The sequence below is a fragment of the Trachemys scripta genome, chromosome 1, assembly GCF_013100865.1.
Source record: "Trachemys scripta elegans isolate TJP31775 chromosome 1, CAS_Tse_1.0, whole genome shotgun sequence".
Lineage (NCBI taxonomy): Eukaryota > Metazoa > Chordata > Testudines > Emydidae > Trachemys > Trachemys scripta.
The window spans coordinates 326,714,221-326,729,748 of record NC_048298.1 but is presented as its reverse complement, the minus strand read 5'-3'; the positions used below and the strand labels follow the sequence as shown (position 1 = coordinate 326,729,748).

At 43.3% G+C, this 15,528-nt stretch overlaps 1 protein-coding gene across 1 annotated transcript in view; it reads right to left on the bottom strand.

Annotated features, from left to right (window-relative positions):
* Positions 1 to 1,575: 1,575 nt before the first annotated feature.
* Positions 1,576 to 15,528, bottom strand: part of PRCP (prolylcarboxypeptidase) — a gene marked incomplete at its 5' end in the record, with an annotated part of 63,146 nt that continues 49,193 nt past the window's right edge. The window contains 3 exon segments of the mRNA XM_034759077.1: positions 1,576 to 5,226; positions 10,861 to 11,048; positions 12,083 to 12,247. Coding sequence (XP_034614968.1) covers positions 5,022 to 5,226; positions 10,861 to 11,048; positions 12,083 to 12,247 — 558 coding nt within the window.

Sequence of the window (15,528 nt, the reverse complement as noted above, 5' to 3'; positions counted from 1 at the left end):
AACCTCACAACACATTTCAGTAACATACACAGCAATACTTCATAACTTCACATACAATGACGGCACATACAATCCAACACAATAGTAATGTTCAACAGATCAAGGCTTTTAATAGGATACCTCATAAGGCATACTTTGTACAAATTGCATCATTATAGGACAGTGGTGAATATGGGGGTTCCAGGGTGCTACTTTGAGGTACAGGGTGTCACAGCCAGGATAGCTTCTCCTCGAGATGAAGTTTAGATTTTTTTGGTAGCCTCTTTGACAATGCATGTTTGATTGTATTAGAGATCTAGGTCAGTGGTTTTCAACTTTTTCATTTGTGGACCTCTAAAAAATTTCAAATGGAAATGCAGACCCCTTTGGAAATCTTAGGCAATCTACAACACACCAAGGGGTCTGCGGACCACAGGTTGAAAACCACTGGTCTAAGTACACCTCTACCCCCGATATAACGCTGTCCTCGGGAGCCAAAAAATCGTACTGCATTATAGGTGAAACTGCGTTATATCGAACTTGCTTTGATCCGCCGGAGTGCGCAGCCCCACCCCCCCGGAACACTGCTTTACCGCGTTATATCCGAATTCATGTTATATCGGGTCACGTTATATCGGGGTAGAGGTGTAGTTAAAGTTTCCTATGAGCACAATATACTATAGACAGCAGCTGTTCAAACTTCTGCCCAGCAGCGTGCAGCCCCAGCCTGTATGGAATGATCCTATCGGTGACGTGGCATGTCAGTCTGCTTAGTCCTATCTAATCTTCACCTTTTGGGACTGTCAATTAGTGCCAAGGATACTAGTGGTTTCCATGATGCTTGTCTATCCAGATACTTACATGACCCTCATATCAGTGTAGTATGTGAGCAGACATTTGTCTATTAGGGACTGGATTGAGACTAACAAAAACCAGCAATCAGATGGCAACTTTCAAATAATACTCACCTGGCTAGATTCAAACCAGCATACTAGAGGGGAAAGGGTTATTTGCCCATTATCAATCTCCTGAGCCATCTAATCCCCCAAATCAGTTAAGAATTAAAACAGCTTTCTTAGTTGAACCAGCGGGGGCGTCTGAACACCTGACCCCTTGGATATTACAAAGCGGTGACAACTTAATAGCAGCATATTTAGCTCACTTTCCCCATCTGTGGCTCAAGCATAAACTAGAAAACTTACTTACAGAAATGCTGACAGACCCCAACGTCTGTCTAACACACGGGTAGGCAACCTATGGCATGCGTGCCAAAGGCGGCACACGAGCTGATTTTCAGTGGCACTCACAATGCCCAGGTCCTGGCCACCGGTCCGGGGGGCTCTGCCTTTTAATTTAATTTTAAATGAAGCTTCTTAAACATTTTAAAAACCTTATTTACTTTACATGCAACAATAGTTTAGTTATATATTATAGACTTATAGAAAGAGACCTTCTAAAAATGTTAAAATGTATTATTGGCACACGAAACCTTAAATGGGAGTGAATAAATGAAGACTCAGCACACCACTTCTGAAAGTTTGCCGACCCCTGGTCTAATATCAGCAATCTGCTTACTTTAGAAATGAAACAAGCATCTTCCAGAAATTCACATTTATTTATCTTTAATACTTGTTACAGCATATTTTTGTCATACAGATTTCAATTTCAAAACCTTCTAGCTGTAAGATCCATTGTTACTGGGTTTTGATTCACATATCATCAGTGCTACACATAGAAATTTAAATTATTTGCTTCATTTTATGCATTTCCCCCCCAAAAGGCAACATATACATAAAACAAAAGAATTCACAATACACACTGAAAACAAAAGTGTATCTGGGAATATCTTCTTGAAGGGCATGAAATATGGTCCTATCACAATACAGCTGGGCAAAGAAAGTAACGATCCTATCATGGCTCTTGATAGTCTAACGTGCATGACATAAAAGCAGGGAAAGTTGCATTCAAAATGAGGTAGTCAATCTTTGTTGATGGTCATTCCCTAATGCACATAAATTCTTGGACCAGGTCTGAAAGATCCTTTAAGGGAAATAAGTACATAGCTGGACCTACAGTTTCAATGATTAGGATGAAGGCCTGAAAAAAGCCCTGTGAAGCAGAATAGAAAACTGGTCACCTTGTTAAAAATCTAGGTAAAGTGGTAAGGGCCTGATCCAAAGCTCACTGAAGTGTATGGAAAGACTCTCAGTAACGTTGATGGGCTTTAAATCAAGCCCCTAGATACTAGAAGAATGGTACAGCACAAGTTCAGCCTACAATAGATGGAAGCATTATCTAGAAGTCTGAGCAAGAGACTGGATAGAGCTAATGGAAATATTTTTTTAATGTAAAGATTTGGGGGGTGGAGTCAAAAAAGGGCATTTTTACAACCTTGTGAAAAAAATCTGAAATGTTCCTTTAAAAAATGAAAACAAAAATGCTACAGAAAATAGCAAAAAGGCAGAGATGGAGGAGGAGAAAGAAAAAAAAATGAAAGATTTTTTTTTTTTTTAAAGACAGTTGTTTTTGAAAACCAAAGTGTTTTCAAGACATTTTAGTTCAATCATCTCTAGATCTGACAATGTTCCCTCTGCGGTCAATGGAAGTAGTTGGATTAGGCCCTTATCCTTTCTCTCCTTGGTTATGAGTGGTTTGTGCATTCCCAATGTTTAGATTTACTTGGTCAGTTCCCTTTCTTGCCCTCCAATAAAGTGTGTTAAAAATAAACCTAGATGCTATCTTAAAATACTATCGATTGTGTCTTCAGGTTTTAACTTTTGTTTGGCAGTGGACATAGGAAATGTGGTTAGTTTTTATTTGATCTAAAAAGTTTTAACAAAAAAAGTTAAGGCCACTATTTTATTGTAAAGTGCGCACACACACACAAGGACACATTTACATCATAATGCTAGAAAATTGACCCATTTGAATGGAGATTACTAATAACTGACAGATTTTAGTCCAGTTCTAAAGAGCTCTTCCCCTTGCACTAGGATGCTTCTCTGGTCTCACTCTTTATAGGCTCCAAAGTGATTACTTGCTAAAGACAGAGCGTGAAAGGTCCAGACTGCTGAACCTGAACATAAAGGCCTCCTTGTTCAAATCAACCTTTCCTAGAACACTGGAGCAAAAGCAAGGATATGCCGAGAGCTCTGTCAAGAAGAGAACCAGACGTACTGGAGTGTATCAAAAAAATTAAAGGTTCGGAATAAGATCTATTTTGTTCCTAGAAAATGCTGGATTGCGTGGGAATGTAAAAAGCAGCCTGGAGGAAGAAGAAATGTTGTATTTTAGGCTGATAAATACAAATGAAACTGGAATTCTGAGACCCTTGGGTCCGTTTGTTGCGTTGAGACTTTCTGAAATGAAATTATCTAGTCCTGTTCGCCTAGAAAGGGGGCCTTTTGGAAGGAGGCTTTCAGTGTGAACAAAGCCAAGGCTGCAAAGTGAGAGGACTTTCTCTGCCATTTATTAATGCCAAATATGCTGTCTGCATGAATTGGGCAGTTTGTCTCTTGTGGAAGCCCTACAGAAAGCCATCTAGTGCACCTGCCCTGCTGAGCACTGCCTCACGCTTTGGGTCAATGGTGTCCAACAGTTTAGCTGCGTTCTGAATAGTTTGCCCTGCAAACAATTTTTAAAAGGCCTTTATTGAACCACCATCAGCAACCAGACCATGCAGAATCTCATCAATACACAGAAAAGGAAAAGAAAACAAGGTCCAGCCCCAATTATTTGTCACTTAATACGATCTAGCTAGCACGAGTACTGCGTCAGGTTCCCTCTTCAGTAGAAGAGTTTAAAGAAAGTTTTCCAGTGATGCTCTGAAAAAAACAAAAACAAATAAAATGTTTGTGGGAAAGCAACAAGAAGGAAGAAAATACCCACCTTTCTCTTTGGCGGCAGCAGATATCCTAGCCCTGGACCCAAGGGAAGCAGTGGGGGAGGAAGAAAAGTGATAAATTGTGCACAGCCAATCAATTAGAGAATTAATCAACAAATGTGTGTTTAGGGGCCAGTCCTGTTTGTTCTGTGCAGAGGAGAATAGAAACAACCGTACAGTATATGACAACTTGGTTAAGACGCTGCTGAAAACAAGAAAAATATTTAGCTGTTTCCTACTATTCTGCTTAAAAAAAAAAAAAAGTCTTTCCGCCCATGAAATCACATCCCAATGTGGTTTTGTTCCTACTCTAAAATAATTGCTCCTCCCTCCACCCTCACCATATAAAAATGGTTTGTATCCCCATGTAACTCTCCAGTACAGAGGTGACAACTGTCTGAAGCCAAGGGATCACCAAAACTCAGCTCCCTATCATGGTTCGGTTTTAACTGGAGGTTGGAAACAATAAAAGTTCTCCTGGAAAGCTTGGAGAGACTTGCAAGGGTTTGCCTGTAGGAGGCAATACTCAGCAGGTCTCCCTATACTTCTCAACTGGACAGATGTGGTGTCTCACTCTCTGGGTTAGAGTATTAACTAATTAGTCTGTGTCTGATAGAAGACAGCATACGTGCAGTTTGTGTTGATAGGGGCAAGTTCTAGGGCAGATCTCAGCTGGGGCGCTCCTGTCGGAGCTCTGGCAATTTACACAAGCCCTTGCATTGAGATCCAGTTGAAATCAGTGAGAGCTTTGCCGTGGAGTTTAGTGGTCCCTGCGTCTGGTCAAGCACACACTTCGCTAGTAACTTTGGAAACGGATTTTGTGAGGCTATACGGGGCCTAGCAGGAATCAGGCCCCACGCAAGCATGTTGCAAAGAGGATGTAATGCAGCATTTGGTAGTAGCAGAACAGGAAAGCATGCCACCATGGGTGACTCAATGCATGTACTTTATTGATTGAGATTTGCTACTGGAGCAGACTTCCAACTGACAGCCACCTCCTCTACCCCCCAGTGAAAGGCACAGTGCTGACAAGCAGCTAGTAAAGGAAGAGAGGAAGCAGGGGTGAACAACGTTTTGAACAGAACTCTGTAATAAGGGCCTGATCCTGCTCCCATTGAAGCCAATGGGAGATAATAACCACCATTATTACAGTACGACTTTAGTGCTTATGCCTGGACTTTTCAATCCATTGCTTCATGTACTGAACTTCCAAGGCTCGGGCTTGCAGCACAGATTTGGGGTCACCGGGATTGCTGGCACGCAGGTCCAAGTGATGAGCTCCTTCTGGGATCACAATTGCAATGAGAGAGTCTGTGATGTTCCGAGTCACTCCACCTCCAGACCACGGGTCCAATCCGCCATTGCTATAAGGAAAGTCCATATAGCCAGTTAGATTACAGTTACTATCCCGAGTGACGGTACTGGTGTGATAAAGCTAGGGGTCTCTCAACAGCCACTGTTACGATCAGAGGCTCAGTATTCAGGATAGACCCAAATTCTACAACAAAGTCCCCCTGCTCTGTGGTGTTCTGCTTCAGCATTCTGCCACCAACTAGGGCCCAGACTGTCCCCTCCCACACGAAAAAGCCACAGAAAGGAACGTCTCATGAGGACAACTCAGTGAAAAATTCAGTGCAAAGGTTACTGTAGATTGCCACGCAAGGAGGGGGGCCTTACTTGTTGATCCCAGGAGATGACAAGAAGCCACAGGGAAGGAAAGGATGGCCCTATCTGCCCCCTCTCCTAGCAGAAGGGCTCCCTTTGGCCTGTACTTTCAGACTCCCACCAGACAATGGCAGCTCCTGGGGGCTTTGGCTCAGAATCCGAGGCGGTATTAACTTTCCCAGCTAACAGGGCCAGAGGGGAGGACAATTGAGAGTCTCATCCCCATGACCCGTCCACTCCACATTTTGAAGGTTTTCTCCAGATTCATAGGGGCTAGAAATGCACAACCCAATCCTGCAAGGCACAGACTATCCTCAGCTGCCAGTGCAACTGGTGAGAGTTAAGCACATTCTCCCACCTTGGGGACATTCATCTCAGACAATGTGTCCTGCTAATGCTCTTACGCAGTATTTTTCATCCAGGGAGTATAGAATTTAAAGCACTGAGTGTATGGGTCAGATTGTGATACCTATAGCACCTTACACCACCATGAACAGTCCTACCCAAGTGAATGGGGCTACTTGTGGAATAACATACCACTCAGTGGGGAGTAAGGGTATCACATTCTGGCTCAGTATGATTTGTATGAACTCCTTGGGGATCCATTTCTGCCCCCACTGAAATCCAGCTCCTCATGAGATAAAATGTGGCCATTTTTTCATAGAGCTCAGCAACAACATGCAACAGCTTAAACAGGAACGGAAGTAGTCTATGTTCACTTAAACTTACTGGGGGAATCGAGCCAGCTTCGTTTGCAAATTCACATTCAAATGGGTATACTTTTCAACACCGATTGCCTTTTCCAGACAGAAAAAGAGTGACTGTCGCAGAGTGATAGGTCAATATACTTCTATCTTCTCTTTTCCCTTCTGCACTTTCGGTACCAAGCTATTCATTTATTTATGCCTTTATTTTAATGCCTTTTCTGCAAAAATAATGGAGCAACTTCCCTGTTTTTACAGATGGGTCAACTGGGAAAGGTCCAAGTTTTTCAAAGTGCCCAGGAATTTTGGGTGCCCAGCTGGAGACACCATCTGGTGGACACTTGTGAAAATTCAAGCCCTACAGGCAACAATCTAAACCCCATTGAAATCAATGGGAGGCTTTCCACTGGCTTTGGATCAGGTCCAACGTGATTTACCCAAGTCCATACAGCAAATCAGTGGCAGAATCAGGATTGGCATTTAAGAGTGTCTAATTCCCAATCCTGGGCTCAGTCCACTAACGTATGCTACTTTTTCTCTCATCCCTTCCATTCGACAACGTTATCTCTGGTGCCATCTCTCCAGATGAAAGGAGGAGACTTTGGAGAGCACACCAAATAAACGCATAGTCTCTGGGGGTAATCCTTATTTGTTCACTCCCATTTAAATCAGGGGAACTGTTGCAAGAAGAAAGATTATAGCCCTGGGCCCTTTTATTTTATGTTATTTAGAATGCAAGTTTTAAGTTAAATCTTTCAGATACTCTTCCTGGGACACAAAAGACGTTTCTATTACATCTGTAGTCACCACGCAGCTAGAAATAGGTTAGGTTAGATCTCATGCTGTTGCTTGGACAGCACAGAGGCCACTGAACACTTTGTGCACCTTCATGATGTTCTGTCCTGAGCCAAATTTGGTGCGTTACAGGATCAGATGCCTAGAGGGACAGGGGTCTGTTAATATCACACAGCCATTGTGTTTCATAAAAATATCAGTCGATTACACTCAAAACATTTGTCTCCATCTCCAACTTTTGACCTTAAAGAACTACAAATAAAAACTGACTGTGTTTGAACTATAGTATTATAGTGTTTGTTTTTCCTCAGTGGAAAAATACAGAAAATCTTGCATCTCTCCCGGTACCTCTAATTTCAATACATCTTAATATGGCTCAGGAGAAAAAAAACAGTCTGTATTTGCAAAACAAAAACACAGAGAGAGCTGCACAATAAGCAAAATGCATTTGATTTAAAAGGTCGCCTGAATCAGCCCAGTGCCTTAGCAACAGTAAGTTGAGTTGCTGAGAGACCCAAAATGTACATGGACTTGGATTTCTTGGTCCCACTCATGTGGAAATTAAAGCATGCAGCAGGAAAACAACACCATCCCTTGCTTTCATGGGAGAGTCTGGCTGCTCCATCCAAGGTTCTGGCCAACATGCCAAGTGATGGCATTGGCAGCACTGATGTAGATTGAGAGACAATGCTTAGTAGGGGCTTTATCCTGGAAGGTGCCGAGTGATCGGATCCTGATCCGCTAAGGCAGTTAAGCATGTGCTTAACTTTAAGCATATGAATAGTCCTATTTACTGCAATGCAGACTTAAAGTTAAGCTTAAGTGCTTTGTTGAGCATCTTGCAACTAAAGAGTCTGAGAATACAAGAGAATAAATTCAAGCAAACACTCATTTTTATCCAAGTGAAATAATATTCAGGAGTCAGCCATTCCTCTCCATTCACTACATGGTTACGAATGCTTCTTGAGGGACAAGTTCCAAAGCAAATCATCATCTACAAGGATCCTGGTGAGTCTTTGAAAAAAATCAAGTTTCCAGTGTAAAGTTCCTATTTCCCACCCCCATCATTAGTTCTTTATCACTGCCCAGTACAGACAGTACAAACAGAACTTCCTAAAAGGCCCTGACCCTAAAGAAACATCCCTATGAGAAAGCTCTCAACCCATTCTCTCAGACCAGGCTCATCTGTCTCCCTCACCCCCCACCCCTCCTAGGGGCCAGGAGAAGCAGCTGGGAGGAGCCTTCACAGTCTAACATCATCACTCTGAAACTTATCACTTGCAACAAAAACCTCTACAATCCCATGTGTTAACGGGATTAAAGTATGGTTTCCACCATGATGCAAGGTTTCCATGCCATGCTAACTGAAAAACTGAATAGCTTCCAATAAGACTCTCTGGTATGAAAATTGCCGAGAGTGAAAGAGTCGCTGCAAACACAAAGCTCACAAAGCTAAAGTTGTAATAAAGATGCACTCTCCCGGAAAGCCATACCACATCAGCTGTGGTCTCAGTAACGTTCACAAGCTGAGAGAGTTTGATGGAAGATCTCCAAGGAGCTACAGAAGTGGTGCTGGGGATTTCTCTGAGTCAATACTGACTAATGCCTCAGCACGGTGCTCTAGGACACTGCTGCTAAGGGTGTCATCTTTTGGATAAGAGGGCAGAAGTCACAACCATTTCTGTTTCTTATATATCTCAGGGCATTTTTTGTAGGAGTAGAGACATCAGTTCCGGTATCCTGGCCAAATTCCAATCTGGGTAATTACATTCGGCCTGGAGAAAATCCACCCAACAGTTCCATTCCAATATAGTATGCTTCACTCACTGTCCTAAAACTGTTGTGTGAGTTAAAAAATAATAATATAGATAGATAGATATACCTATCTCATAGAACTGGAAGTGACCCTGAAAGGTAATTGAGTCCAGTCCCCTGCCTTCACTAGCAGGACCAAGTACTGATTTTTGCCCCAGATCCCTAGGTGGCTCCCTCAAGGAGTGAACTCAGAACCCTGGGTTTATCAGGCCAATGCTCATACCACTGAGCTATCCCTCCCCCCTTTGCAGTTAAGCAGATGTTGCATTTTATTCCATGTGGGGCTGCATCTCCATGGTGGATGCAGGGATTCTTTGTGGCCCTTCAGGATAAAAGAGGTATGTGTGTGTGCGTGTGTGTGTGTGTGTGTGCGTCCGTCCGTTGGGAAACAGCTCTGCTTGTGGTCCATGGCACTGTGTGTAAAGCACTTCTTTTTCATTTGTTTAATTGCTTTCAAGCTTTTCTGGTTTCCAATGCCCTGAGCTGGCATAAATGCTTAAACATGCTTTAAATATGTTTGTTTGCTCATCTGTCAATTTCTAAAGCAGAATCATACTGTACAATTTTGTGGAATCTTATTAAGAACAAGAAACAATTTGCAGGAACTAAACTAGAAGATTTGCGGTTGTTTTTTTCTTTTCTTTCTTTATCACTTAAAGAAAGATTTCCATCAAAGCACAGTTTCACACTTTGGAGCAGATACCTGCTGGGGAAGGAACAGCAAGAGACCAATAAGAGAGAAAAGCAATAGGCCTTTGGAGCTAAGAAACCAAAGTCAGAGGCTGAAATCTTGAGACTAATCCCTGATTCAAGCCAGGATGCCTTACTTTTAAAATACACAGCTATTTACTAGGTCCCAAAGACTAATTCTGACTTTTGTTTAAAGAAGTTTCTTTTCTAAAGGAACTTGAACAATTTGAATATAGCACAAGAGGTCTCTCGGGGAGCTGCCAGCGGTAGGCAATCACTGTGTGCTGCATCAGAAGGAAGACTGATCTCCCTATCAGAGTTCCTAGCTTTCTCTCTTTAAAAATAAAGGGGGGAAGAAATCTAGAAAGCTGCTTAAGAAACAATGATTAATAGTCGTTTGCCGAAAGAGTTGTCTCGTGTTAGGAAAGGAGGGCCGGTTTGTGAGTTTGGGGTCTATACTACAAATTATATTTATACTCCCCTCATTTTCTTATTAAAAGAAGGATAATTCCCCATGTTACAGAGACTAGGAGATGGGCTGTAAAAGATTAGGCTACTGGTTTCTATATTGAGAGGTAGACTGGGAAAGAGGCAGGAGGTCCCCAGAATCTCTGCTAAAAGAGCCTGAGAATGAAACTGGTGAAAGGGGGCCAGAAGGAGACCTAGTAGACAGACAGAAGGGCAAGGAAACCTGGGAAGGGGCAAGTTGGTGTGGACTTGGTGACAGAGCTGACAGGCAGACCCAGGGGCTGGCAACAACCAGTATTCCTGGAGTACCCCAACAAGCGGGTGTGAGAGACTGGGCAGCCAACATCCCAGAGGGAAATTAAGAGACTCAGGCCTTGGCCAAGAGAACAGAGGGCTTGAGACATGATCCAAATGCTGGCTTCCATTTTCAGAGCCCAAAGCTAAGGCTTTCGAAAGAGGGTGGGTGGCAGCTCCCCTGCATCCAGCTGAGGGAGGGAAGGTTGCTCCAGCCCACAGCAGAGGGCTCACAGATGGGGCAAAAGACTCCTGGTGTTGGAGTTTGTGTTTTTTAGACTTCCATTTACCGGGGAAGAGATGTTTCCTCACAGAAACAGAGCCACACTCCACAAAGCCATAAGCCAAATTCACCTTTCAGAGGTGCACATGCAACTCCCACCAACTTCTGCAAGAGCACCGAGGAGAGAATTGGGGAACGCTGGGAACTCCTGGCTACGGCTACACATTAGATGAAACAAAAAGTGTAGAGGCTTGTGGTTTTGGTGCTCAAAGCCCCAGATTCTATCCCCACCAGCAACCCATGTTGGTAGAGGGGGATTGTTACAGAAGCTGAAGTAAGCTCACCTGAAGATGATGTTACTGTGTGAACTGATGTTTTTCCCTCCATACACAGAAGGAATCCAGGAAGGGCGAGGCCTCACTTTCCACAGTTTGAAGCATTCTTCAGAGAAGACATGGAAGTTCCATTTCCTAGGCTCAAACATGTCATTGACACCATCTGTGCACATGGGCATCACCATTTCTGTGCAAGCCTGGAAGGCAGAGCAGGAAAATGTAATTGTGGCCTCTGTGGGACACTTTAAATATGCTAGTTGTGGCTATAGCTGTACTGTAAAGGAGGATTCCTTTCAATGCCTTACAAAACAATAGATATTTGCTACATATTAAAATGCAGACACTGAGCCACAAACTGCTTGCCTTTCCCAGACCAGTTGTCCCACTGACCTCAATACCACTAGCCAGAGGACACATCAGAAGTGGTTCTATTTGAATAAACCAGAATCAATTTACCCTTGTAAATTTACATGGACTCAAATTCGTTTTTTTTTTTTTGCTGGAACTTAATGGTTTGCTTCTAATAAAAATGTTGGTGTGAATCTTAAACCAATCGTCAAACACCCAGGAGCCCCAAGTTCTGTTCCCCACTCTGCCACTATCTTGCAGCGTGACCTCGTGCAAGTCACTTCCCCTCTATATATCTCAGTCTCCCCACCTATAAAATGGGGATAATGGTACTGACCTTCCATTGTCAAGTGCTTTGTGCCCTAAAGATGAAAACTGCTGTAAACATTCATTATTTTAATTCTTGACGATTTTCCCTACCGCATATCTGCAGGTCACCAGGATATATTACTCATGTCATTAAAAAGGTTCCACCCTATTCACCATCATACATACAAGCTCAAGATAACGTTCAGGTTCTGTTAACCGATTTCACAGAAAGACTGAAATAATGTTTTAAGATCACAGTCTAATTCATAGAAATCATCTAAAACAAACTCCTTTGTTGGGAAGGCCAGGACTGTTCACAAAAGCTAATGATAATCCCTTGACACATTCCTATTGAGTTCTAGACAAGCTTGATTTTGGAAAAAATGAGGTCTGACACTCCGTTGGTGCAAACGGCACAGCTTGTGTTGATTTCTCAGTGAAGGTATGCCAATTTACAGCAACCAAGGATCTGCACCCATATATTAAAACAAGTTAAAAGATTCTGACAGAATGAATTGAGAATTCACAATAGCTTTGGCACTTTGGACATTTTGGAAAAGGTTTGTGTATGTACCTGATAGTACCAGCCCGTCAGCCCAAGATTTCTTGTGGCACTCTGAGACGTGTTAAGGCACGATGCAGCTCCTGAGTAGTTGTAGTAGACATTTACTGCCTGGAAAACATTCTGTAGCAGTAATTTGTCTGGCAGTTTGGGATTCTTCAAGAACTTGCAAACTACCTATAGCAAGAGAAAGGGGGAAATGTCTCTAATGATGCCCTTGACACAGACTGACCAAACCTGAGAACAAGTCGGGTCTGGTGCACTGCTTTCTTTTGAAAGTTTTGTCAATCTGAACTACAGCATTTCTTGGACACCCTATTTAATTTTATGGTATATATTACCAAGACAATTATATTAAATCAGAAAAACAGAAATATAAAATATTACGTGTAATGCAGCTGAGTTATTTTGCTGCTAGTAGCCAACATTTTGAATTTCCCCGATTTTATTTCAACTGTACAATCTTAATATTGTATTAGCGGTTTCTGCATCTGTGATAAATGAAGGGGAGGGGTAGTTCCCTTTTATGGACACCCAGCCAGCCCGTTAGCTATAAAATCCATCTTGGTAGCTGCTCTCTACTTGCTTTACCTGTAAAGGGTTACAGAAGTCTCCAAATGAAGGAAAGGGAGTGGGCACCTGACCAAAAGAGCCAATGGGAAGGCTAGAACTTTTTAAAATGGGGGAAAAACTTCCCTTTGTTGGTCTGTTGTTGTTCTCCGGGGAAGAGGGGAGCAGTTTTGCTGTGAGAAGCTGGAGACCAGATGTGAAAATCATCAGATCATAACTAGAACTACTTATTTGAAACCCCCAAATATATAAGTAGATCAGGAATGTTTAGAAAGACGTGAGTATGGTTATTTCCTTTATTTCTGTACGGCTTGTGGACTCCTCTGTGCTAACCCCAAATGCTTTTGTGTTGCTTGTAACATTTAGGCTGGACCTCAAGAAGGTTATTCTTGATGTTTAATTTTTGTATGTGGGTTTTTTAAATGCAGCAAAAGCCTAAGTTTCAGATGTATTTTCTTTCTTTTTGTTTTTAATAAAATTTACCTTTTTTACTAACAGGATTTGGATGTGTGTGTCTGAAGAGGTTTGTGCACATGTTTTTTAGTTAGCTGGTGACAACAGATGATTTCTTTGTTTTCCTTTCTTGGCTTTTCCCCTGAGCGGGGTGAAAGGGCTTGAGGGTACCCCAAAGGAAGGAATTCCCAAGTGCACCTTCCTGAGTGCCAAGGGGTTTTGCATTTGGGTGGTGGCAGCATCTACCCATCCAAGGTCAGAGAAAAGCTGTAACCTTGGGAGTTTAATACAAGCCTGGAGTAGCCAGTATTAGACTCCTTGCAGGCCCCCACCTTCTGCACTCAAAGTATCAGAGTGGGGAATCGGCCTTGACAGCATCCAATTCCCTTGCTTTATAAAAATAGATTATGCTTTATAATTAGTTAGAAAAGTTAATAAATAATTTGGAGTTCCTTTGGGATGAAAAATGTCTCCTAAAAATGTAAGTTCATTGCATCTAGCACAATGGGGCTCCAATCCATGGCTGGGGCTTCTAGATGCTACTGTAATTTAAATAATAAATCAACATAAATTGGGAAGTTTCTCATTTTTAAAGTGATACTGTTTTTAAATCACTCTAGCAGTTTTTTTTATTTCTTCAGCTCTGGAAAACATATTGGAAGGAGGCACTGTGCTGCTGGAGAATTAAATCAATGCTGGGTTTGGTTTGTAGCTCAGGGTTAAATCCTGGCCTACATCACACCACGATCTGCCTCCACACCGATTTTCCCCCTTCCCAAACAGAAGAGGTACGTGGCAGCTGACTCCAGAGCACAGCTCCCTTCTTATCTTCTGCTCTGTGGAGGGCTCTCAGTAAGTCTGGGACCTACATGAGGAAGGGCAGAGACTGAGCATCCCAATGGTAAGTGTGGGGAGGGCCAGAGCACATCCATCAGACCCCAGTCCCCAACCCAGTCTTCATTTGGGTGGCCATGGGAATCCCTGTTACTACGGCGCCTGCCGGGGACTGGGGGAGATGCACCATGGCTCTAGAGCAGTTGTGAAGTCACATGGATTCCTGTGCAAACAGTTCTGGCCACCTGCAGACCTTCTGGGATCTACACGGCTTGGGGGCAGGCTCCATAGCTCATTGTGGGAATGTGTGTGTGTTGGAGGGAGGGGGCAGTGTACAAATCCTGTCCCCATGAAAAGATAATCAGGAAGAAACTCTGGGAGGGGTTATTTGTGTAACTTTCCTCTCCCCTTAGCCTCTTCCCACAGACTTATGGGGGGCAGAGGTGTGCAATCCAGCCCCCTGCAGGGTGCGGAGAGTACCTGTAACTCCCCCTGAAGCTGAAGGGAGTGGCTGGTGCTCAGCAGAATACAGCTCACTTTGGGCTGGGCCTAACGTTCAGTAAGGGTATGCCTTCACTAGGAGTAAAGAGGTGTTCTTTCCTCCTGTTAGCTAACAGAGTGCCTAATACAAGGTAAAATCCTACTGAAGAAGAGGTAGTTACCAGTTTTAGCACAAGTTAGCAGGTTGAAGTAGGGGCTATGGGGGAGCCTAGAGTTGTCTGTGACCTGCGAACTCAGGCAGTTCATAGTTTTAACATGAGTGAGCAACTCCAGGCTGCCCCATAGCAGTGTTAACCCAAGTTAACCTCGGCCTGCTAACTCCCCCTTCGTCACGAGGACTTTACCTTGTGTTAGCTAATAGGAGGCAAGAACATACTAGTAAAGACAAGGCCTAAGTGTAAGTCACCAACTCTTCTGCCATCATTATTAAGAGAGCTTTCTGCCTTGGCTAGTTTCAGTGCTTAGTTTGTGCCAGGGCTTGCCAGGACTGAGCCCCGGCACCGCTAGGCTTGGCAGCTCATAGCCCCGGCACCGCTAGGCTTGGCAGCTCATAGCCCCGGCACCGCTAGGCTTGCTGCATCAGTTATGAATGTAAAAAAGTTGCTTGAGACCCAGCACCTAATTGCTTGAGCCCCGGCAGCTCTTTCATTACAAATGAAGCACTGACTAGGTTCACTAACCAGCTCTGCCCCTGAGCAGTTAAAGGCGCTGAAAGCTCACTCACTAGTGCCCTGGTGCACTGCAGAAGGTAAAGATGAGAGGCTAAAGAGCTGCAGACAGCCCTACTTCTGTAGATCAAGCACCGGGGTGGAAGCTGAGAGACCAATCGCTTCTCAGAGGGCACCATCCGCCCACACTAGAGAAAGGATTATGCAGCACATTCAGCTATTCTAACAGTTTTCTTCCCCTAAGCTCTCAATAGCCTTCTCACTCTCACTCAGCTAATCACATTAGTTTTGTCATTAGAACTCACATTTCATAGAAGGTACCTAAACAGCTTAAACCACCCAGAGAGGCCGCATACATTAGAAGCGCCAAGACAAACAGAAGGAAGGGTTTGCTATTTCATATCTTACTGAGCCACTGTGGCTCACTCCATC